Below are 23,465 nucleotides of genomic sequence, written 5' to 3' on the forward strand. Positions count from 1 at the left end.
CACATAACAAATCGAGAAAGCTAAAATGGATCTATGATCAAGCAAGTTCATGAGTAAATAGACCATTGTGGAGAGCGGCTTAGCTTGTGTTTTAAAGTGTGCATGACATTATTCAGCTGAAGGACTCCATACACATACGATATAAATTATGTTTGAAATCGGTGCTTACTAAGATTTCAATAGTTTCCAATGTGAGTTGAGGGATGACCAGTTGTATAACTGGTAAAAAGTATGAGCAATTTCTTTTCAGCTCAAAATTTATCAAGAGGGCATCAATACTGACTTTTGTGAAGAAAAATCAGTCAGGATGGACAAGGAGCTCTGAAAGTCAGAAAGTCACGCACGCAAATAAAAGAGAGCTAGAACGAACATGTTAAGCAAGAAGCAGGTTCAGCCATTGGACCACTGTACGTGGAGAGTGGAGAGTGGCATAGCTTGTTTTTAAAGTATGCTTGGGATTATGCATCAAAAGGAAGTTCGTAAGACAATGCTTACTAAGATTTAGTTATTTTCTAGTGCAATTTATAAATAATCTTTTTATTTACATGCAGTTCTAGTTGCATGAACATTGGACGTATATATAATAAGCATTCAGTTTAAAAAACATGAATTTAAATCCGAATCTTCTTGTATATACAATTTCTGAAGGGCTTGCAACTGGACAGTAGCTTGTCGCAGACAACCATCAGACGACCAATCCCCATTTATTATGTTTAACTGACATCGCGGTTTCGTGTATAAACAATTTTTCAGAGAAATCTCAACTATTCTGAGAATCTGTGATAAAAAGTAGGAAAATTGTTAATTCAAAATAACATTGATATTTACTCACTTGAGTCAGTCACCAGGCAACGTTTGGAAAATTGACTACAGCTCACTTCAAAGTGGCTGTTTGATGTTACTGGGCGGCGCTCAGCCTGTCATTCCGCCGAATCTCTATGTTTATGAACATAATTTTTTAGTCGAAATCTTTTAAATCATTCAATTACATACAAATTACACAATGGAATAAACTACAAAAGTTTAATAGCCTGGGGTCCCCAGGTAAGTTTAATGAAGCCTTTCAAGAGATGGCCCTGAGACCTTGTAGACAGCAAGCACCCGTTTTGAAATGTCAGTTATTTTATGTTGCGGACAGAGGCCACCTATGATAGACATTTCTCCAGATACAACTACATGTCACGCCCAAATGTCACGTACGAAAGTCACGTACGAAAGTGGATTGTGGGTACCAAATATTACATATTCAAAGTGTGCACCATCGAAAAAAAATAAGAATAAAGTATCAGCATCTCAGCTAATATATAAGAAATAAGAATGATATTTCTAAGGTATAGATATAAATTTTACCACAAGTTCAAAGTCAGTGTTCCATTGTTCCAGTGGTTTTTTTTTTTTTTTTTTCTGATTTTGTGACATTTTCATATCAGTGTGAGCCCTCTATCTGATTATTCCTCAAAATAGTATTGTACATCTCTAAACAAGTGCTTTTTACTCAAAGTAAAATATACATACATCAATTTATTGTATTCAACGAGATATTTGAACATCTATGTAAGTTCTAATTAACTTTAAAATAATCTTGAACAAACTGTCCGTCCACGCTTATAATAACACTGATGTTAAACATGCTTTTTTTTTATCAAACTCATTTAGAAATAAAAGGGAACTATCTATAACTATCAATAATTTGAATATGAAATGAAATGAACCTCATGTCGTATATCATGCAATATCAGTGTTTAAACTGAATTTCTTATCTTTCAGATCAGTCGTTATTTTAAATAAAAATCATCGAAAAAATAATCGGAATTTAAAACTGAATAAGAATCTTTATATATCACAGAAAAAAAAGCTACTATACTAAACTTAAATCTGTAAAATGTTCTTTAAACTTAAGTAGTTCGATTTATTTCATGACGTTCGCAAAAGTTATGTCGGGCTGACTTGTTTAGTCCATGCTTGATTGATGATGTCAACCCTTCAACCCATCCAGATCGTTGCTCTGCAACCATCTCGATGCGAAGCAAGAATACTAGTTGTATGTGAGATGTGGTCTTCCCCTTCGACGATGTCCTTAAAGGGGTTCCCAGAAGAGAAGTTGATGACTGCCATTGTAGTCCTCCTTCATATCGTCATCTTCAGAATACTCGGTTGGACAGTTGTGGTTTTTGTCTGGCCAGGGGTTCATGATTTGATCATTCATGTAGATATCACAGAAGAAGCAGTCGTACTCCTTTTTGTCCCCGGTAAAACGAGCTTTGAACCCCTTCTTTAGACTGAATTTTCCTGAAATATAAAAAAAATCTATGTATTTGTTTTTGTATATGGGCACTTTCAAAAACATCTGTCACGGAAAAAATGTTAAAATTTGCCAAAAATCAGTTTTTGTGGCATAATTTGGTGGATAATTTTTGGAACGGGATGAAACTCCAGGATATGGTGTGCTATTCCCTAACCTTTACTATCTGCCACTTTTTGTTTCGATTTAGGGCTAAATCTGGTGGATAAAAGTGAAACAGACCAATCCACTTCAGGTGGCCTTTAAAAATATTTAATTCCATCTAAACTCCTAAAATATGATTGAGACTTAACAATAATCGTTATAACTTCATAATTTCATAAGTAGGGCCGGGATTTTTCTTAAGGGCCAAATTTGGTGGATATATTTTTTTACCTCTTTTTTAAGACTGTTATTTGTTAGCTAACATCAATTTACTGGTCTTAAAATAATGCAAAGGCAATGTTAAATCTATGGCATAAACTATGAAGTACAAGATTCAAGTTAAAAGGCTATTTTTGGTGGATATAAGTCAATATTAATTAGTTAAACACGTAAATGTTACCAAAATATAAATAAATAAGACATCATCATGATTAGAAACAGTTGAAAAAGATGAAATATAAGATGTTGAACATTTATGCATAAGGTACTATGGCATTTTAAACATTCAGGGCCAATTTGGTGGATAATTAACTCAAAAATACTTAAAATATCGACCTGGATATTTTGATATCCATCAATTTTGGCCTTAAAAGTCGGCTTGAGCTTATCACATTTTGTGCTGAACAAGAAAAAGGTATAAACAAACCAATATCAGTGTATGATTTCATAATCGAGCAAATCTAAGGCCAGAAATAGTGGATAAAAAAGCAAATTTAACCGTTTTTAAGCTAATTTCTTAGGCATTTATCCACCAAAAACGGCCCTAAATGGAGAATGTTTGGAACGTTTACTTGAAACTATAGCCCTTCTTTTCGACCTCAGAGCAATGATTTTCAGCTCTTTCGACCTTAAGATATAATTATTGGGCGTTGAAAGTGGATCACATACGTTATCAGTCAAGAAATCGTTATTTCAATCACTGAGGTAGGTTATTCACATTTAATATCCACCAATTTTAACCTTAAAAGTCGTCTTGGACTGAAAATTCTTTTGAACTGACTCAGCAAAGGGGATTTTCTATCTATAAACAGTTGTAGTTTCATGATAGAACACATCTAGGGCCAAAAATAGTGGATACAAAGCAAATTTTCCCGTTTTAGTACTTTTATCCACCAAAAACAGCTCTAAAGGCTGAAAGGAAACAGTTTGTTAAGTTCGTATGAAACTATATCCATTCATTATGGCCCTAGAGCAATAATTGTATACATTTTCAGCTTCTAGACGAGATAATTGGGGTCTAACAATGGATAACCTGCATTATTGACTCAGCAATTGACTTAAAATTAAATCAATCTTGAAGCTCCAATATATCCACCAAAAATGGCCTAAAAATTAAATCTTCTATGCTATCATAAACTTGAAACGATTTCCAACCTGATCCGTTCACTGAGTAAAGCTGGTGAACTTGTTGACCAATATAATTTTTTCAGTTGAAAATTTTCGGTATTGAATTTTATTTCATCGTTTTATTATCCACCATATCTAGCCTTAAAATTGAAATCTTTCTTTATTTTCGCCTTTTATCATAGAGGCATATCGATTTGCTACAATTCTATCTTTAAATAATCACCATAAATTAACCACACGTAAAGTTACAGGCCAACAAATGATATATCCACCAAACCCCTCTGAAAAGTATATCCACCATTATTAGCCCTGATTTAAATGCGTGTATCTCTGCTCATAGACATAGTAGACATTTTATTCTTTTTGTAAAAGTTGAACTATCGCAAATCCTATGCTGAAAAAAAGTTTAATCAAAATATTGAGTTTATCCACCAAATGAGAGCTTCTAGAAGTTGAAATTTTTCCCGTGACAGATTCGTTAACATAGTTTTTGAAAGTGCCCATATGTCATACAATATTCTGTATTAAACTATTGATATCATTCTTTCTGGTAAATTATTATAGTTTACTCGATAAATAAATTTACCAATATGCTACCAATATAGCGTTATTAATTCATTTGAAATGAAATGGAATGAGGTATTTATATCCCGCTCATATGATTAACCAACAACACAAGGAAGGTGGTTGACCATGTCAGAGCGGCTGACTGTGAGTGAATGTGTAAAAGTGAACAAAAGTGTAACTCATCATAAGGCAAAGACAAAATTAAAACATCTTTTATTGTAAACCACACAAAACTAGTATAATATATATTGATCCCAGCCTTATCGCTTAAAAACGTATTCTAATAGAGAATAGCCGCGGTAAATCGTGGTTTTACTGCAAAGCAACTATAGTTAGATTTGTTTTAATCACCAGTAACTTACCATTTGTGGTGTAATGGACTCCTTCCTTAAAATATTCTGTTTTGTAGTCATCTCCACTTTCTAGGTGTACCCCTCCCCACTCCACACGTACGTCCATGTTCTTTAGCTTCATCTCTTTTCCTTCTTTCAAAACCTGAAAATCAAAAACTAGATCGAAATTTTGCTTACAAACAAGCTGGCGATATATAAGGCCTTTAAAGAAAAGAGTCCTACTGTAAAATTTCAAGAAAAAGATAATCAAGTTGAATACTATTTAAAAACACTTACAAGACCTGTCTCTTATGAATTCGATCATTGTTAAATATTAACGAAATATTTATCTGAACATACTTTCACCGGACAGAACATTTTTCCACTTCGCTCAACCATGCTAAAGCCAACGTCAACTTTCCACATTTCGTTGAAACAGTGAACAGCGATTTGTTCCTCTGGTGTGCAAATAGGCCAACCCAATTGTCCATATTTATCCGCATTACAACTTGGACTGAAAAATAATGGTTAGTCCTAAAACCACATTTAAAACGAATAACATCTAAGTCATGTTCATAAAAAGTTAGACAAATTTGGTATTCAGCATAGTAGTTCGGCAAAATTTTGTAAAAATTTCGTTGAATTTGGCACATTTTTTTCAGCTCCTGCTGATTTAATCTTTTCGTATCATTTATATGTTTTAGATAATCCCCTCCACATTTTTTCAGTTCAAAAAATTGAGCATCTAAATTTTTCTAATTCACTAAATATAGAGTAGTCGAATACAGTTTGAGACAAATAGTACAAAACATTAACATTAACATGTGACCAAATTGTTGATAATGGCTACCGTAGAATGGGGGAACTTCGCCATGTTTTACAGCTATTTCATGTTATTTAGGAAATACGACACGTGTACTTGAAAAAGTTTATAGCTATATAACTTATGAACAGGATTGGTACATCAAATGTTTTTGTATGAACCACATCAGCCAGGCATAAATAGTCAGCTAGATTGGTGCCACTGAAATCAGGGCGAAGTTACCCTGCAATATGGGGTAACTTCGCCATTCTGAAACTATACCATATTCGGTGCTAAGCACCATACCACTCGAAACTCAATTATATTTCCTTGATATACCTGCCAATTTTACTTATCTAGCCCTAACCTGCGTGTTACAATGGGAAATTTGGTCGCGGGGGTAACATCGCCATGCTGCGGGTAACATCGCCTGGATGAAGTATAAATGTCGCCGAACAGATGGGATCAGAAGAGGGTAACTTCGCCACACACAAAATTGAAAACTTTATAATATCAGTTGTGTGCATCATGGCTAACCAAATTCGCCCTTAAATGAACAGGACATATTATGCTAATGATGTCACACAGAATTTATTAAGGATATAATTGTAAAATATGGGAAATATGCAATCGGGAAGTTTTAGCCACTTTATTGCATTATTTCATGTTGCCTGAGGTAAATTAACATAGTAAACGTTTATTTTTGAATAGGAATACCTTTATAACCATTTGTTCAACACAATACTATAGAAAAACTCGATCATCTAACAATTCAAAACAGTAAAATGATTATTTGAAAAATAGTGGCGAAGTTCCCCGACACGCCGATTTTACCCCAATCTACGGTATTTAAATAATTTATCATTATGAACATTAGATGAGCTCGGTAAACGTACGTTAATTGCATTTAAAAGTTCGTTGAGTGCGTTTTCCCCAACTTTGGGTATTCATGACTACTACCTTTTGCTTAGCAATTGCTAGTTTGTCGCCAATTTTGATATATCTCCAACTGTAAAGGTGTCAGACTGCAAAGGTCACAGAAGGTTCCGGTTTCAATTCGGATGTTTATCTTTCAATGAGGAACAAATTCTTCTCCAACAAATTTTGTGTAGAATTCATTATTTGATAAATTAATTAGCTAATTAGTGGCTAAAAAATCGGGGTTAAATTTGTTGCTGAAAATGATCGATTCGGTGACAGTTTTTTCCTTAGCCAGTTCTCAATACCAACATTCGTAGTGATTTTGATTTATTAATAATTATTGATTAAGTTGAAATGATTAATTTTAAGGTAAGTTGCCATTGTTAACGCCGACGGTACTGGTACATCTAATAGCGATCGGGGAAAATTGATCAAAATTCATGTTGTCTTAATAAAATATGTTTATAATTAGTTACAATGTTATTGCTAATTATAATTGTACTCGTTACCTCATTATGAGCGTATCGTCGTGGTAGCAGAAGATGTTGGTTATTCCAAACGGAAGATCAGAAATTGGTTTCATTTTCTTGTCAGCTTTGATCTGCTTGCCGTGTCTGAATCCCATAGATCTACAAATCGCTCCGGCGGCTGGACCGTTAAAGTGGTCGTCACATCCTGCATACCAATCTCCAGAGGATCCATCAGCGTAATTGTGTCTGCCCCTGACCCGACCAGCGTTCTCCATCTTGCTAAATCCGGAAACCAGCTCAAATTCTATTGTGTACCAATCTTTTGGATCCACACAGTAAGGAAGTTCAAAAGTTCGGTCGCTTCTACACCAGCCTATGTCACCTTTCCAGGTTTCACTCATCATGTACCCACTGTTACACCTGTATCTTGCTTGGTCGACAATATCGTAAATTTCGTTCTTTATTTCTTCCACTCGATATCCGTTTAAAATTTTCTCTGGCATGTTGCAGGGCTCAGGGCTGTCAGGTCGCACACAACGAGGCAGATTCTCAGGATCTGGGGTATTATTTTCTCCATCTATACACTTTCCCCAGCCATATTTTTCCTTGTAATCTTCTTCACTCGCGCTGAATATTTTAGCATTCCTCAGCTCGAATCCAGGATTGCATCTGTATTCTCCGATGTAAGTATATTCTTGTTCATATTCTGAATTCCATTCCCATTCCCTCATCAAGTATCCGTTTTCGATTACGGAAGGGCAATCGTACATCTTTTCACAGCCTGTTGATTGAGATTCACTACGACATTCTAATCTAACGTAAATGTCATCGTAATCCCGAGTTCCGTCCAAGCATTGATACCAACCTCTACGACTTCCCTCCCAATTGACATACTCTCCTACAAGTCTTGCATTTTCCAGCTCCTCGGGAAATTGGCACTCTGCCTTGACACATCTAGGCATATCAGATTGATCGTCCTCAAGAGAACAGGACACCATTCTTTCCCCTTCCATTTCATATCCAGGGTCACATTCGTATTCAGCATACCGACATGGGCTATCCAGATCAGCATGTTTTTTTGCGATGTATCCATTTTCTAATTCCCTGAATACACAGGTGTCCCTCACACAGTTTGGTTGTCTGTTGATTGTATTGTCTGTTGTCTTGCAGTAAACTTTTGCTATATTACACACATCATCACCACCACCCAAGTTGTCTAACCTGTATCCTTCTTCACAACTATATCGATATGTTGTCGCAATATTGTTACAGCCCTCACATAGTTGATTTTCAACCCAATCATTATCACTTATTTTGATTAATCTCCCGTTATCAATATCATGTTGAACCTCACATTCTGGTTCGCACTCTACACTAGATGGCCATACTGCTTGGCAATTGTTGCATCCATCTTCATAACAGCCTGAGCCATCATCAGCAGCAGCATCATCTGCTGCAGCATCATCTGCTGATTCACCACCATCAGCATTATTTTTGCAACTTCGACATGAGTCATCACTGCAATGGAGTTTCACATTTCCGTTTTCGCATAAAATATCGGAGATATCAAGTGTTGTTAATGCTCCGTTTGTAATCCTCAGTCCTCGAGGGATTGATAAGATCATATCTCTCATATGATCCATCATTTCTAGACCTGTTAGCTTGGTCATCTCATACATTCCAAATTTACGGAATGCACCCTCAACTGTCTTACTGACTGTATCCATTTGAAATCTTTCCATTTTCCCGACCTGGGAGAAAAGTGGCAGATAAAAGCCATTAGCCCATACAGTGTCACTTAAGTATTCAGAAAAATCAAAAGACATAGTGAGACGCTTTTCATCATCAGATAAGTTTTCACAGTTTTGACCTTTTTCATCAATCTTATAAATGCCTTCTGTGACAAAACAGGCAACATCTTCCCATTCGAAATCATTCATGATGTCTGACCATGAACGGTCAAAGTCCTTGCAACTGTGTTCATGGATCTCTGAAAATTCTTCCATGACCAGGCACCCTAGCATTTCCAGGTTATAATCTGTAAAATCATCAAGGGACATATCCTCCAAGGAAAACTTGTCAGAACAGAAATTTTCAAATCTCTGTTTAACTTCCATAAATTCACAGAGGTACATTTCTATGTTTGCATTTACTTCATACTCTATATCTGCATCTATGGACGCCCCATAGCCTCCCCACACGCCATCAGAGTTTTTTTCCCTGGTATACCCGCCATTTAAACAACCTTCGGCGCTCTTTGGGACATTATCGAAAACTGTCACACTCTGATAAAAGCCACATGAGTGGCATCTTGGGAAATTGCTTTCAGAATTTATATCGAACCAAGTGCTGTAAGGGCACTTTTGACAGTTGCCGGATTTGGTTAGTCGATAACCACTCTCGGAATCGCAGCTCTCTGAACATTTAAATGATCCATCTGAGTCTATTTTTGGATCCGCTCCACATTCAGAACTGTCTCTGAATTTGTACGAATTTTCTTCCGAGTATTCAAATGATTCTCCGTCGTAGTATTCCACATCCTTTGCTTTATCAAGGTTTGATTCCACAGTTCCTTGCCCGGCATCATCGTCATAGAAAATCAAATGTATCATTATGGCACATTCTCCAGAAATAAGCGTGTTGCAGGTTGTGAAATGTGCCTCACATTCATCACTTTCAAGGCAAGGGAAGGGCCAGTTGTATTGTACAAAATCTCTAAGTCTTGCCTCACCACCAAGACTCATACAGTCTTGAGATTTTCCTACGTATTGGATAAACACACTTTTTTTCAAAGATGGGGCATTCGTGTTATCTTTTACGCATTTGGTTCCCACTCCTTCCCATTCTGCAGAGCGATAACCATCCTCGCAATGTTGGTTTAGGTGAACGTCAACACTCAAGATCTCCTCGTCTTTGACCCTGAGTTGATCGTGATTCATCTTCCACCCAAACTCTTTGAATGTCTCCGCATTATTAAGCATGTCGAAGACGATTCTTGTGTAATGGTCAGCAAGAGAAGCATAGTCATTGATCGAGTCTTTGTAAGCTTTGAATTTCAATAAAAAGCCGTGAGCATGCACTGCAACGTTATTTGGTAGCATAGCCCGAACCTGAAGTTTGCTAAAGTGGTCTTTTTCGTCGTACTCAACAAATGCTTTTGCTTCGTAAAAGCTGATGCCAGATGCCTCCTTGAGAATATCATTCAAGAAAGACCAGTCACCAGTCATGTCAACTTCTACGGAAACCTCACTTTGAAAAGATCCTTCTCCAAACATTTCATCAGGATCAACGCAATCGCTTTCTTGTGTAGACCCAACCTGAAAAGTTGTTCCAACGTTGCAATATCCATAACAATATCCCTGCTCCTGGCCGTCTTCAAATTCGTCTGATGGACATGGAATGCATCTTGACTTTAAACCAAAATCGTCATCGTCTGCGAAATGACCTGCCGAACATGGTTTACAGTGACCGTTTGTGAAATCCCCTTCCCAGCCATGGCCATCTGGACACTTCATAACATGCTGGAATGGTAGCATCCAGTATTCTTCATCCCAGAAAAATTCGTCTTTATCTGTGTCTAAATCTGAAACGTAACTATTTTAAATCCACTCTTTCGTGATTCATTTTGAGCGTTTTGATCATAAAGATTCGAGACTCGAAGTTTTTACCGAGATCGGCTTCATGGAATTCATTTTCGGTAGTTACACAAGCTTGAACTTAAAGCCGACTTAAGTTACATTTGAACCAATTTTTAAAACTTTAAAGATCCATCCAGGTTGGTGAGTGAAAACGTCCGGATTGGTGAGTGAGAATGTCCGGGTTGGTGAGTGAGAATGTCCGGGTTGGTGAGTGAGAATGTCCGGGTTGGTGAGTGAGAATGTCCGGGTTGGTGAGTGAGAATGTCTGACGTCCCATTATTAGAACCAGGAAAATACATTGGTATCCTGGCCGGGAAATAAAATATTTGACACGTGACGACTGACGGCGATTCTGAGAATTGATTGATCAATGTTGGAAGCTGATTGGTTAATGGCTGTCAATTTTCTTTAACATCTACTTTTTCCATAACGGCTTTTGGGCTACAGCAGTTGTACCTTACTATAACGCGCATCAAGGGGAGAAAGAATTTAGATACAAATTCTGTGTCATAGCGAGGTTCGCGTAATGTGTTATATAAGCAAGGTTTGATCTTGGAGGTGCATTATCACATATTATATCGCTTGTAAAACAAGCAGTTCTGAGGAGTTACATGCATACAGGTGCAATGTTTGGTGCACATATTGCATTCACTTGATGTTCTTATATATTGGAAGATCTCCGTTCGTATTTGTATGATAGGCAGGTTGAGCCAGTGCTATCCTGTTGTGTATGTTTGCGTGGGCTACGTGGAACTGAAATGCACGGTTGGGGCCCAGCCGCCCAGTGTCTACTCATAATCCTGAATCCTTATCATTTAATTACCGAATCACAAATAACACCTCTAAAAATTGTATGCCGTGAAACAATACTGTTATATTATGGCAATATACTATTTGTCTTCCAACGTTGTGAGTTTGGTCTCAATTTGGGCACTAGTAGTAGTGGGCTTCTAACGTGGAGATATACAATGTAATGCGCACCAGACAAGAATTTTATTCTTACCTAAGGTGTCTGCGTAGTCTTCAATCCTTTCAAATATCGCATTCACAGAGTTTTGATCCTCTGCCATATCCTCAGCCTCTTGAGCCATAGTGCACTGTAATAACAGTGCTAAACACAGTGCTCCAAGCATGCCAGCAAAATTTGTGTGTCCAGAATATCTCTCCGAACTTTCTTGCTAGGAATATTTGAAACTTTCAGGCTTGTATCACTATTTGTAAGCATCATAACTACCGACGCTTTACTAATAGTATGAACAACTGTTGGTCCACTAAATAGGAATAATAAGCACAATGAAAACAAGGTGAAAAGTTCGAGGGTTTAGAAATTTTAAAATAAACTTAAAAGCGTTAAGAGAAATACGCCTGTCTGACCGAATTTTAAAAATGTCTGATACCAATGACCACACGATAAGATGATACCGGGTTCGCCACGTCATCTATCAGGAACAAACTAAACTCTCGCAAAAACTCTTCGTTTTGTCTTGATCCACGTTCCTACATATATATATATTATAAGATCCGAGAATTTATTACGACTGCCTTAATAACCCAACCGTTGAATGGAATTTTTATTTCGTTCATTTGTCACAACTCAAGACATTCCTTGACATACGTTGCATGCCACTTTTCGCGCGCAAAACATGTATCAAGACATTCCAATGATAACTGATAAAATTTAGAAATATGACACAAAACTGAAGTATAACACGCAAATTCCTCCGTATTTAGTGTAAAAGATATAAACAATGTGAATCAGAGGTAAAACGGAACTAGGCTACCATAACCAGTACCAATTCCGATAATCGTAACCGATAATTATCTCCGATAATTCGTTTAAAGAAGTTATCTGTTTATCTAGATAAAATATATTTTTATCGGTATAAAAATTCAATAGAAATTATCAAAAAATACTGCCACAATACAGTGAAATTTGAAGGAATTTTTAGTGGTTTTGCCTCTCTCTGTTGCCAAGTAATCCAAGAAACAGTCCCAAACGTCTTCTACTATTCTAGTATGATAAAAAAGGGGTAGTTTAGTTTAGTTTTTCATCATCATCATACATATGGAGTATTGATGAACTGTAGAAATCCAGAGAAGGTTATTGACATTGTTCTCTTGAGGATGGTGCTGGTATTTTACCTTATAATCATTCTATTTGGAGACAGGCAAGAGAATGTTACTGTTAACAGGAATCAGGAATACCGGCGCGGCATGGCACTCAATTGAATTCCGGAAGAGTTCAGGGTGATAAATTGTTTTCAGGGGAAGGATCTGTTGCTCCAAATTATCAACAGCTGAGACTGGAGAAGGAATTACAGTTTGCTGATGCTCTACTGTTCATGTTATCAGGAGAAAGAAAATATTTCGAGAAGAATGTACTGTTTTGAAGAGAATTGGTGCGCTACTGTTCTCGGGATAAGGAAACAAGCACTCTACTGTTTTGAAGAGAACTGGTGCTCTACTGTTCTCAGGAGAAGGAACCCGGTGGTCTACTGTTGTGAAGAGAACTGGTGCTCTACTGTTTTCTGAAGAATGTGCACCCCTGTTCTCAGAATAAGAAAGCGTTAACTGCTGCACTAGTATTTGAAGAGAATTGGTGCACTACTGATTCCCGGAGAAGAAAACTGATGAGCTTTAATATCTTCAGAAAAAAGGAAGTGGTGCTGTACAAAATTTACCAGTAAACAGTGATAAAAGTGAACAATTACTTTGATTGAAATTTAGAAAACATTTTGGCTTTTGCCTTCAGCAGAAAATTATCGCTTTTGTCTAGATAAAACCTATATCGTTATTTATGTATCTAGATAAAAAATTGCATACCGATAATGGATATATGGACACGTTCATTGAAGTTTGAGGATATTGGTAAATATTAGTGACCCTACTGAATGGCACGATGATGTAAAATGTGTCACACTATGAAACTATATAAACCCTCTAACCCTAAGATAATCGTTTCATCCTCTAGATAAACTTTGTTGCATAACGATATCTTTATCAGACGATAAGATATCGCTTAAATGCGGCCGGCAGTGGGTTGTAAACTTTGTCACACTATAAAAACGTGACGGAGTTTATATGGACCCCTTGTTACCGTGTTTGACCAAATTTTCGAATTTCCAATTCATAGAATAGCTGTATATGACTATTATCTACATATTTAGCGACTTTTTGCCTTAAATGGTAGCACCATGTAAACTCCGTCACACATTTAAGAAATTTATATGAGGGATGTTTATGACATCCTGACAAGAAATGCCGAATAGTCTAGCATTATTTTGTGAGCTGAATGTGTTTGGAATTGTTCACATATTTCATTGTTATAGGCAAATACAAATACAGAAGGCAGAAATAGGTAAATTTAGTCACATAAATTTGTATGATATCTCAACATGTGTGAAATTGAGTAAATATTAGTATACCAACTTAAACACCCTATATTACGTACTATGGATCAATTAACTATATTTCAACCATACGCCGGTCATATAAATTATTATATGGCAGTGATATGTTAACATTGGATAAATTTCAACACCTGAACAGGGTAAAAATTTGTAAATTTCGTCACAAAAAAAATATTATAACTTTATTTGCTCCGTGTTGGCAAAATAACTAATTTATCGACATAGTGAATAGTGATGGTGATAAAGTAACATTATATACTAATTGAGGTATGATTCTTCAAAAAAGGGGCAAGAAATGTAAATTTCGTCACATCAGCCATTGCATTAGTTAGATAGATTTTCTTTCATATCAACTGCCCTTATTATAGTTGGAATGGATTTATACAGGAAATATAGAAACCCATGCCCATTTTTCATCACATTGAAATTATACTGTTGGGGCAGGAAAAGTAAATTTCGTCACATTTCGGTAAATTAGTGATATCAAACTCAACATTGTTAAACTTGAGTTCTGATTTGCTGAAAAATAACCTACCAATAATTCCTGGAAGAATATTGAATTCTAATCGGGGTATGGTTCTTCAAAATAGGGTCAAGAAATGTAAATTTCGTCACATACGTCATTGTAAAATTTAGATACATTTTCTTTCACATCAACAGTCCTAATTACAGTTTGAAATGATTAATTCAGAGATTAAGGAAATATAGAAACCCATGCCCATTTTTCATTACATTGAAATTATACTTTTGGGGCAGGAAAAGTGAATTTCGTCACATTTCGGTAACTTAGTATAATTAAACTCAGAATTGTCAAACTTGAGTTCTGATGATCTGCTGAATAATAACCTACTAATAATTCCTGGAAGAATATTGAATTCTAATCGAGGCATGTTTCTTCAAAATAGGGTCAAGAAATGTAAATTTCGCCACATCAGCCATTGCATTAGTTAGATAGATTTTCTTTCATATCAACTGCCCTTATTATTATTGTGACAATTTTTACATCAACTGCCCTTAACTTGAATCAGCTCTATCCGTGCATCGTCCTTATATACAGTTTTCCCGCCTTCCAAACCAAAATCAGATATAAATGATTTCGGCAATTCACCCAAAATTTTAAATTCCATATAATGTGACAGAATTTACATCATTTCCCAATAAGTGCATGTATTTGCTAACTTTTCAAAACAACATATTTTAGGGCTATGATTGGTAGAAGAACCATCGAATTATGAGTTGAAAGGGTTTTTAGGACACCTCACAGTAGAAAAGAGGTATCGTATTCTGAGTGTGACAAAGTTTACGAAATATTGCCTTAAAACCGTTCGATCCCTGCCCTTTAGCCAAATGTTGTATCATAATTGTTAGAATGACCTAATCTACTATATTTTAAACCAAAAAATGCTAATTGGGCAGCTATGGTTAACACAGTCACAAAAATGTGACATTTTTTACATTACAGTGCCTAAAAACAATAAATTGTATTTCTGAGCCGTGTATATGGAGGTATGGGTCACGTGGCTAATGTCCAGAACTTCTGAACACGCTATTTTTTTTGGTTTACCAATATCCTTAAACTTCAACATGAACGTGTCCATTTACGATTTCGTATAATTTTGTGACGATGTTTAGTGTTTACATCAACTGCCCTATACTTCAATCAACTGTATCCGTGTATCGTCCTCATATAGAGTTTTCCCGCCTTCCAACCCAAAATCAGATATAAATGATTTCGGAAATTCACCCAGAATTTCAAATTCCATATGATGTGACAGAATTTACATCATTTCCCAATAGCTAAGTGCATGTATTTGTTAACTTTTCAAAACAACATATTTTAGGGCTATGATTGGCAGAAGAACTATCAAATAATGAGTTAAAAGGGTTTTGAGGACACCTCACAGTACAAAAGAGGTCTCGTATTCTGAGTGTGACAAAGTTTACGAAATGTTGCCTTAAAGCCGTTCGATCACTGCCCTTTAGGCCTACATTGTATCATAATTGTTAGATTGACCTAATCTACTATCTTTTAGACCAAAAAATGCTAATTGGGCAGCTATGGTAAACAATGTCACAAAAATGTGACATTTTTTACATAATAGTGCCTGAAAGCAATACATTTTATTTTTGAGCAGTGCATATGGGAGTATGGGTCACGTGGCTAATGTTCAGAACTTATGAACACGCTAGATTAATATATGTTAAAATCAAACCACTATCGTCAAAAACGCTGTTTTAGAAATTTACCAATTTCCTCAAACTTCAATGAACGTGTCCATATAGTCTAAACGGAACAGAGAAATAATCAATACGTTGCGAAATTCGCTATGTTACACGTTCTTTGAAATCGAAACGTCGAATTAAGATCACGTACGGCGTGTGCACTCCTCGTTATTCGTTTGTGCTAATTCGATTCGAGAAACTAAAAACAGGGTAACTGTGTAAGCAAACGGCTACTCTGGGTTCATGAAATAGTGCTAAGTATTATTTTCAAAACTATTTTCAAGGAGCGAATAAACGCCTAATGAAGAACTAATAGAGTGGCATGAAAATATGATTACGCTCTACGCTGCTCATTTCTTTGAGAGGTTAACCCATCTCTTCTTTCATCCAACATCGCTCAAAACGGCCAATGAGTATAGGAAACGAATTAAATCTTGATAAACAGTTGTTAATCACCATGGTGATTCAAATAATAAAAGATAGCTGTAAAACTCAAATTAGAAAATGTATCGTGGGGCCAGATTCTAGGGCTAAGGTCGAGAGACTCTAGGGCGGATCCTTCAAAAATAGGACTCCAAGTCTAAGGGCGGGGCGTGGAGACATGAAAAATAGGACTCTCTAGAATGGCAACAAAAATTATCATATTTTCGATTGATTTAATTGTTTTTAGTTCACTTAGGTTATCTGTAGCTGTAGAGTGTAGAAGTTGGAGAATGTGGAGGAGTCAGAAATCAGAATCGAATAATTTTATGCTAAAGCTGTGTGTCCACTTATATTTAAATGCCGCTTGATCAGATCGTAATATAAAGCTGCAATTTCGGCTGAGCAGATCGTCATAACGACCCTGTCGGATAAGACATTGTCATTGCAACGGCAAGAATAAACCGATTACTATTAGGCATTGGAAGTCATAATTAGCCTAGCTAGTAAGAACTAATATGGCATTGGAAAAAATACATGGAGCCTGCGAGCCTTGCAAGCAGGGACATTCAAAATGTGACGAATCTGGATGGCGTCCATAGTAACATAGATGTGTTGAACTGACTGGCCTATCATGCAAGTCACGCTTATAATTGCATTAACGTGACTGAAGTTATTTTAAAGAATTTATTAGTCCAGTCCTATATACTAAGCTAGGAAGTTATTGTGTATGTGAATGTAAGGGGACCATTGGGAAGCCTGAAAATCAATATGTCCAAATACTCGTTTTTATAATTTATTATGACACATTAACGTCACTTTAGTTATTATTTCGGAATGAAATGTGTTGGTTTTGGGTAGGAAGTAGGTAATTGTAGGTGGTGTGGTAGTCAGTGTTCAGGTGGTGTGGTAGTCAGTGTTCAGGTGGTGTGGTAGTCAGTGTTCAGGTGGTGTGGTAGTCAGTGTTCAGGTGGTGTGGTAGACAGTGTTCAGGTTGTGTGGTAGACAGTGTTCAGGTTGTGTGGTAGTCAGTGTTCAGGTGGTGTGGTAGTCAGTGTTCAGGTGGTGTGGTAGTCAGTGTTCAGGTGGTGTGGTAGTCAGTGTTCAGGTGGTGTGGTAGTCAGTGTTCAGGTGGTGTGGTAGTCAGTGTTCAGGTGGTGTGGTAGTCAGTGTTCAGGTGGTGTGGTAGTCAGTGTTCAGGTGGTGTGGTAGACAGTGTTCAGGTGGTGTGGTAGTCAGTGTTCAGGTGGTGTGGTAGACAGTGTTCAGGTGGTGTGGTAGACAGTGTTCAGGTGGTGTGGTAGTCAGTGTTCAGGTGGTGTGGTAGACAGTGTTCAGGTGGTGTGGTAGTCAGTGTTCAGGTGGTGTGGTAGACAGTGTTCAGGTGGTGTGGTAGACAGTGTTCAGGTGGTGTGGTAGTCAGTGTTCAGGTGGTGTGGTAGTCAGTGTTCAGGTGGTGTGGTAGACAGTGTTCAGGTGGTTTGGTAGTCAGTGTTTCAGGTGGTGTGGTAGTCAGTGTTCAGGTGGTGTGGTAGACAGTGTTCAGGTGGTGTGTAGTCAGTGTTCAGGGTGGTGTGGTAGTCAGTGTTCAGGTGGTGTGGTAGTCAGTGTCAGGTGTGTGGTAGGCAGTGTTCAGGTTGTGTGGTAGTCAGTGTACAGGTGTGGTAGTCAGTGTTCAGGTGGTGTGGTAGTCAGTGTTATGGGTAGGAAGTCATTGTTCAGGTGGTGTGGTAGTCAGTGTTCAGGTGGTGTGGTAGTCAGTGTTCAGGTGGTGTGGTAGTCAGTGTTCAGGTGGTGTGGTAGTCAGTGTTCAGGTGGTGTGGTAGTCAGTGTTCAGGTGGTGTGGTAGACAGTGTTCAGGTGGTGTGGTAGTCAGTGTTCAGGTGGTGTGGTAGACAGTGTTCAGGTGGTGTGGTAGTCAGTGTTCAGGTGGTGTTTTGGTTATTTCAGAAAATATTTTAACGGACTGATAATGAACTTTCTTACAAGTACTATTTCAGTTTTGTATGCTGACATCGTTAATTTCACCCTGATATCTTCATATCACTCTGCTACTGAAGTTGTCAACCTGCTCAATTACCTGTTTTGTCTCATTGACAAACTCACAGATAAATATGAAGCTTTCAAGGTTCGTTCGATGTAATTAATTTGCATATTTTCTGCATATTTCAATTTACTTTAAATTATTTAGTATTCGGTATTTAGTCCTAACAAAAACATATATTAACTCCGATAAAGCTGGGTTAAACAGATTTGTAATCTAATAAACATATTTCAACTCCTAGGCCGACACTGTAGGTGATGCCTACGTAGCGGTGACTGGCTTGCCAACATGTGGAAGCAAAGCGACAAGCGAGAGTGTGACTAACATTGCCCACTTGGCTCTAGAAATGTTGGGACAGCTAAATAATCTGGACCACGAGAATGAATCCATGTGCGAGGTGGGTTTACAGTTTGGATCAATGGCGTAACTAAGGACCCCCCAGACCCCGCTACGCGGGAGGTGGTCCGCTATCAAGGGGGGGGGGGTCACTTTTTCCCCGAATTGTAAGTCTTTTTTACGAAAAATCGTCTGGTTTGGTAGCAAAATGTACCATATTCCGGCCAACTTAACGTTAAATCCGACGCAAAAAAACAATAAGGTTGATATTGAATAGATTAATGTTCAATATTCATGTACAAGAGCCTTATGGCCTGCAATAAGCTTTAAAGTTGAAACGCGATCACAATTTTCGTATGTGCAAATTCTAAAAACAACGTTGATATTGATTATATACCTTATTGGACATTATTTGACCGGACATTGCCTGAACGGGCATTATTTTGAAAGAACATTAAAATCAACGCTTGAAAGCATTCATTTAATGTATTTAATTTAAATACCTCGTCGAACTTTATTTGAACGGACATTGAAATGAACGCTAGGGCCTCCAGCGTCCGATTAACGTCCGTTAAAATAAAGTCCGATAAGGTATATTTATTATGTATAATATAGAGCCCGTGGTCACAGGGATGATTTAAATTATACCCAAACGGCCTAGTTCAGGTTAATAAACTTTTTCTTTGCTACATATGGATGAAACCACAGATAATCATTATGTTTACTTTTATTCTCCAAACAGTTATCTCCTTCAATTCTACTTATCACCTCATCAGACACTTTCCAATGATGATGGTCACAATAAATTCCTTTTTAATACAGTCCTTTTTAAAATATTCTAGATTTATCTTAAAATTATTTACACTATAAGAATTCTTAACATCCACTGGTAGTATAGGGCATCCACTGGTAGTATAGGGCATTCCAATAAGGTATAACTTTCTCAGATAGAAAAGCTTTACGAAGATTTCTTAATTTAGAGCTTTTGATATTGCACTATACCTTTGAAACAATATTCATACCCGATCTACTAATATTGAAAATATCCGAACCATATTCTACTAAACCACTGACTATTTTAAAGGTTTCTATAAGATCCCCACGGATTCTTCTAAGCTAATATTAATATAGGATTCTTTTTTGAAAGTTCGGTCACAGGCCTGTTTTGGTCACGTGACAGCAGACAAGCTTGTAAACCAAAAATTCGACTGTGTAGAGTTGGGGTCGTTTTTAAGGTTTTGGTTAGCTTCGGGGTTAGGGTTAGGGTTATAATTATGTAAAACTGTTTTGTTCGGCTGCAAAACCGTAAAAACACATCACGTGATAATTTTTGGGCGAGCGAAATAATAAGAGCTAAACCTCAAAGCAAGCCAAATCCTGATTATCTACTGCTTATTTGTGACACATTTTACATCAATGTATTTATTGTATTACAATTGCATGTATACGAAAGCAAAATATCTACAATGAGGCAACAACATGATTTATAAAGGTTAGGAAAATATTAATAAAACTCAACACTACCAGACTGCAGCTGGAGTAAGAAAAATGTATGTAAAACATTAGTAAAATTTATTTCGGCTTAACCAAAACACTGCAGTCAAACCATAATGACATTCATGCCGATTCAAGATAATGAATATAACGATTTCGTGCCAGGTGAAACTCCGGATAGGCCTTGCAACTGGACCAGTCTCTGTGGGAATGATCGGAATGAAGATTCCTAAATATTGTGTTTTCGGTGAGACGGTTAACTTGGCCACTGCGATGGAAGAGCGCAGTCAAGGTAACAAACGTCGTTAATTTGTATACAGAATATATTGAAATACTACCTCACTCTATTTTCGATCGCTCTAATTTGTTTATGATCATATTGTTTGTCCCGTTCATAACTATTGGCCTTTATCTTCGTGGACCCAAAATTCTTGCACGAACCGCATGTCATACTCATATTCCTAACGTAAGTTGGTAATTCGTATTTTATCCATTCTTGCATCACGTTTTTCAGCTATGAGGATCCTGATTACTAAGTATACTCGAAATTTCCTGGCGGACACGGGAATATTTGAGACGCTCTTCCGCGGACAGTTCAAAATCGTAAGTTAATTCCATTGTATAGAAATGTATGCCATTTTATGCCATTTTGGAGTTTAAAATAAAAAAAACCAATCTTGTCATAGTTTGAGCCTTAGAGAACGATATAAATTGAATTTAATATTCATCTAGAATCTAATTATATCATCTTAAACGCCAAAATGTAATTTTTTGCCATTTTTATCGTATTTTCGACTTTTAAAATTTTTCATAAATTCGGTACTAAACGCGAGTTTTTTAATTAAGCACGTTATATTTTAACCACACAAATTTACAGAATTAAAACAGGTCACTCCGCTTGAATGAATACGTATTCTAATTCTATGTTGTAATACGTGTTAATAAAAATTCGAATTTAGTTGAAGCGATTCTTGTACAAAATATTTTGAAATAACGTATAGTTATGAAGTCCACGCAGAACAATACTGCCGGGCAGAAGATAGTGGTTGAAAATATATAGGCATTTAACGTTTATCTTAACCTAAACCTAATTATAAATCTCGTAAAGACAAGCGTGAGTTTTTAACATTGACGTGGTAGTATGCAGGGACGTAGCCAGGATTTTTCTTTGAGGGGGGCTGTCGGCGAGCGAAGCGAGCCGACGTATCCAATCCAGCTGCGCAGCGAGTGAAGCGGGCAAGCTGTGGCAAGGGTCTGGGGGCGGAGCCCCTTGGCGGGGGCTAGGGGGGCGCAGCCCCCCGGAAATTTTTTGCGAAACAGGGTGTTTTAGACGACATTTGGCATTAAAGAAATTTGTAGGACAGCAATAAACTGGGATTGAAAAGAATCAAGTACTCACGTAAATTTGGTAACTTCACAACAGCAATCTGCATTCTCCAATCAGAATTTACGACTTACTCAGGCCTCATCGTCTTAAGATTTTTACATTTCCTACGGTCTAGGGGACACTATTGACTATTTATAGAAGTCTTCTAGAATGTTTGCTTGGATGTTATGACAGATATTTACTAATCCACAGTTCAAATCTTTGACTGACTGCAGTCATAAACACAGCCCAGTTACCAGGCGACCATGGGGACTAGGGGGCTTATCTTTTTTCTGGGGTTCGATTTTTTCCGGGGGGGGCTGCCGCCCCCCTAGCCCCCCCTGTTTACGTGCCTGGTAGTATGGAGCATCACTAAACTATTACTAAGTATGGAGCTCTCGACAGATAAAGTGAATAAAGGCAAATAACTTGCGAAAACTAAATGAAATCTTAGTGTTACACAACAAATAAAACACGCGCAATTTAGAATTTATGTTATATATTTGCATAAAATTATTGGAATGGGAGACTGCCGTACGGGGAACCATATGATCTGTTCATGGGACCGTGAGACATCGGGTCACAAGCAGAAAATAAAAGGGAAATATTTTTCGAACTAGAGTGCGCTACCTGGACTCCAGTTTGACACGTAAGTTCGACTGGGCTGATTTCTGGCGAACTTAAGCGAGCGTGTTAAATCACTCTACAATCGATCTTCGAATTTTTTTTTTTTTTTTCGAATCATATACTTATATAACTAGTGAATTAATTGAAGCCAAGAACTGTAAGTCAGGTTCCGTGTAACGGGCAAACTTTCAGACTTTGTAACCTAATTTTTGGTGATAAGCCGGAAGCCTGCTTATTGCTGTTTAATATTTGGTATATTATTGGTATATATTTATTATTTGCAGGCTCTATTACTATTTCAATTTGCAATAGAGCCTTCCGTATACGCGAAACTCATTGAATCGCACGACCGAAGATTACCCTCCCGATGATCATGAACTACAACTTAATCTATATTTTTGCAATATACTCATATACGAGAAAGCGAATAGATCAACGGTAAAGAAGTCATCCCTCGCCTAGAGTCATCAATCTCATCATTGCCGTGGGCATTAAAATTGGCCCCTGCTACCTCCACACTGACAACACACATCCGGCGGCCTCAGAGCTAATAATACGGGCACGTTTAATAGTATTAAAATTTCGGAAAATGTTCGGTATTCGGTGATCCGACGAGCGTGCTAAATCACTCTACAGTCGATCTTCGAGATTGTTCTAAAAGGGCCCCGACAGTTGAAACTAACTTTAAAATGCTCCCCTGACATGATATTGGCGAAAAACTGTCTCGATCACGTGATATGACCGTATTAAGAAGTTAGTCTAATTTCTCGTTAGGGTTAGGGTTTCAGCATATGATTTTGTTTAGGATTGGGTTAGGGTTAGGGTTGGGATCAGATTAAAGGGTTAGGGTTTCGAATAGTCGTTCAGGACCAGCTAGAGAACGGGTTGAAAAAGTCACGTGACAGTCGAGTGTAGAGTGATTAATTATCATCCGTGATCCGAACATATTCGGTCAAGCGAATATTAAAATACTCGGCCGACCGAATATATTCGATAGCGAATACCGAATACTACCGAATACC

General features: G+C 37.3%; 2 protein-coding genes across 2 annotated transcripts in view; one reads left to right on the forward strand and one right to left on the reverse strand.

Annotated features, from left to right (window-relative positions):
* Nucleotides 1-23,465, forward strand: part of LOC134819593 (atrial natriuretic peptide receptor 2-like) — a 33,884-nt gene that overhangs the window by 9,060 nt on the left and 1,359 nt on the right. Inside the window, exons 4-7 of the mRNA XM_063829609.1 lie at nt 18,577-18,704; nt 18,862-19,017; nt 20,616-20,742; nt 20,965-21,053. Of these exons, the coding sequence (XP_063685679.1) occupies nt 18,577-18,704; nt 18,862-19,017; nt 20,616-20,742; nt 20,965-21,053 (500 nt within the window). The remainder of the gene's footprint in view (nt 1-18,576; nt 18,705-18,861; nt 19,018-20,615; nt 20,743-20,964; nt 21,054-23,465) is intronic.
* LOC134819574 (uncharacterized) lies at nt 1,489-11,708 on the reverse strand. Its single transcript, XM_063829583.1, has 5 exons — nt 11,527-11,708; nt 6,925-10,468; nt 5,053-5,206; nt 4,723-4,855; nt 1,489-2,289 (listed from the first exon to the last, which is right to left on the reverse strand). The coding sequence occupies exons 1-5, from the start codon at nt 11,654-11,656 to the stop codon at nt 2,078-2,080; spliced, it is 4,173 nt and encodes a 1,390-aa protein (XP_063685653.1). The 5' UTR covers nt 11,657-11,708; the 3' UTR covers nt 1,489-2,077.

This window comes from Bolinopsis microptera, chromosome 8, assembly GCF_026151205.1.
Source record: "Bolinopsis microptera isolate Bmic1 chromosome 8, MBARI_Bmic_1.0, whole genome shotgun sequence".
Classification (NCBI taxonomy): domain Eukaryota; kingdom Metazoa; phylum Ctenophora; class Tentaculata; order Lobata; family Bolinopsidae; genus Bolinopsis; species Bolinopsis microptera.

Coding starts and splice junctions, on each gene's coding strand:
- LOC134819574 (XM_063829583.1), bottom strand. CDS start 11,656: ATGCTTGGAGCACTGTGTTTAGCACTGTTATTACAGTGCACTATGGCT. Junction 10,469..11,526: donor AGACTACGCAGACACCTTAG/GTAAGAATAAAA, acceptor GTTACGTTTCAG/ATTTAGACACAGATAAAGAC. Junction 5,207..6,924: donor GACGATACGCTCATAATGAG/GTAACGAGTACA, acceptor ATTATTTTTCAG/TCCAAGTTGTAATGCGGATA.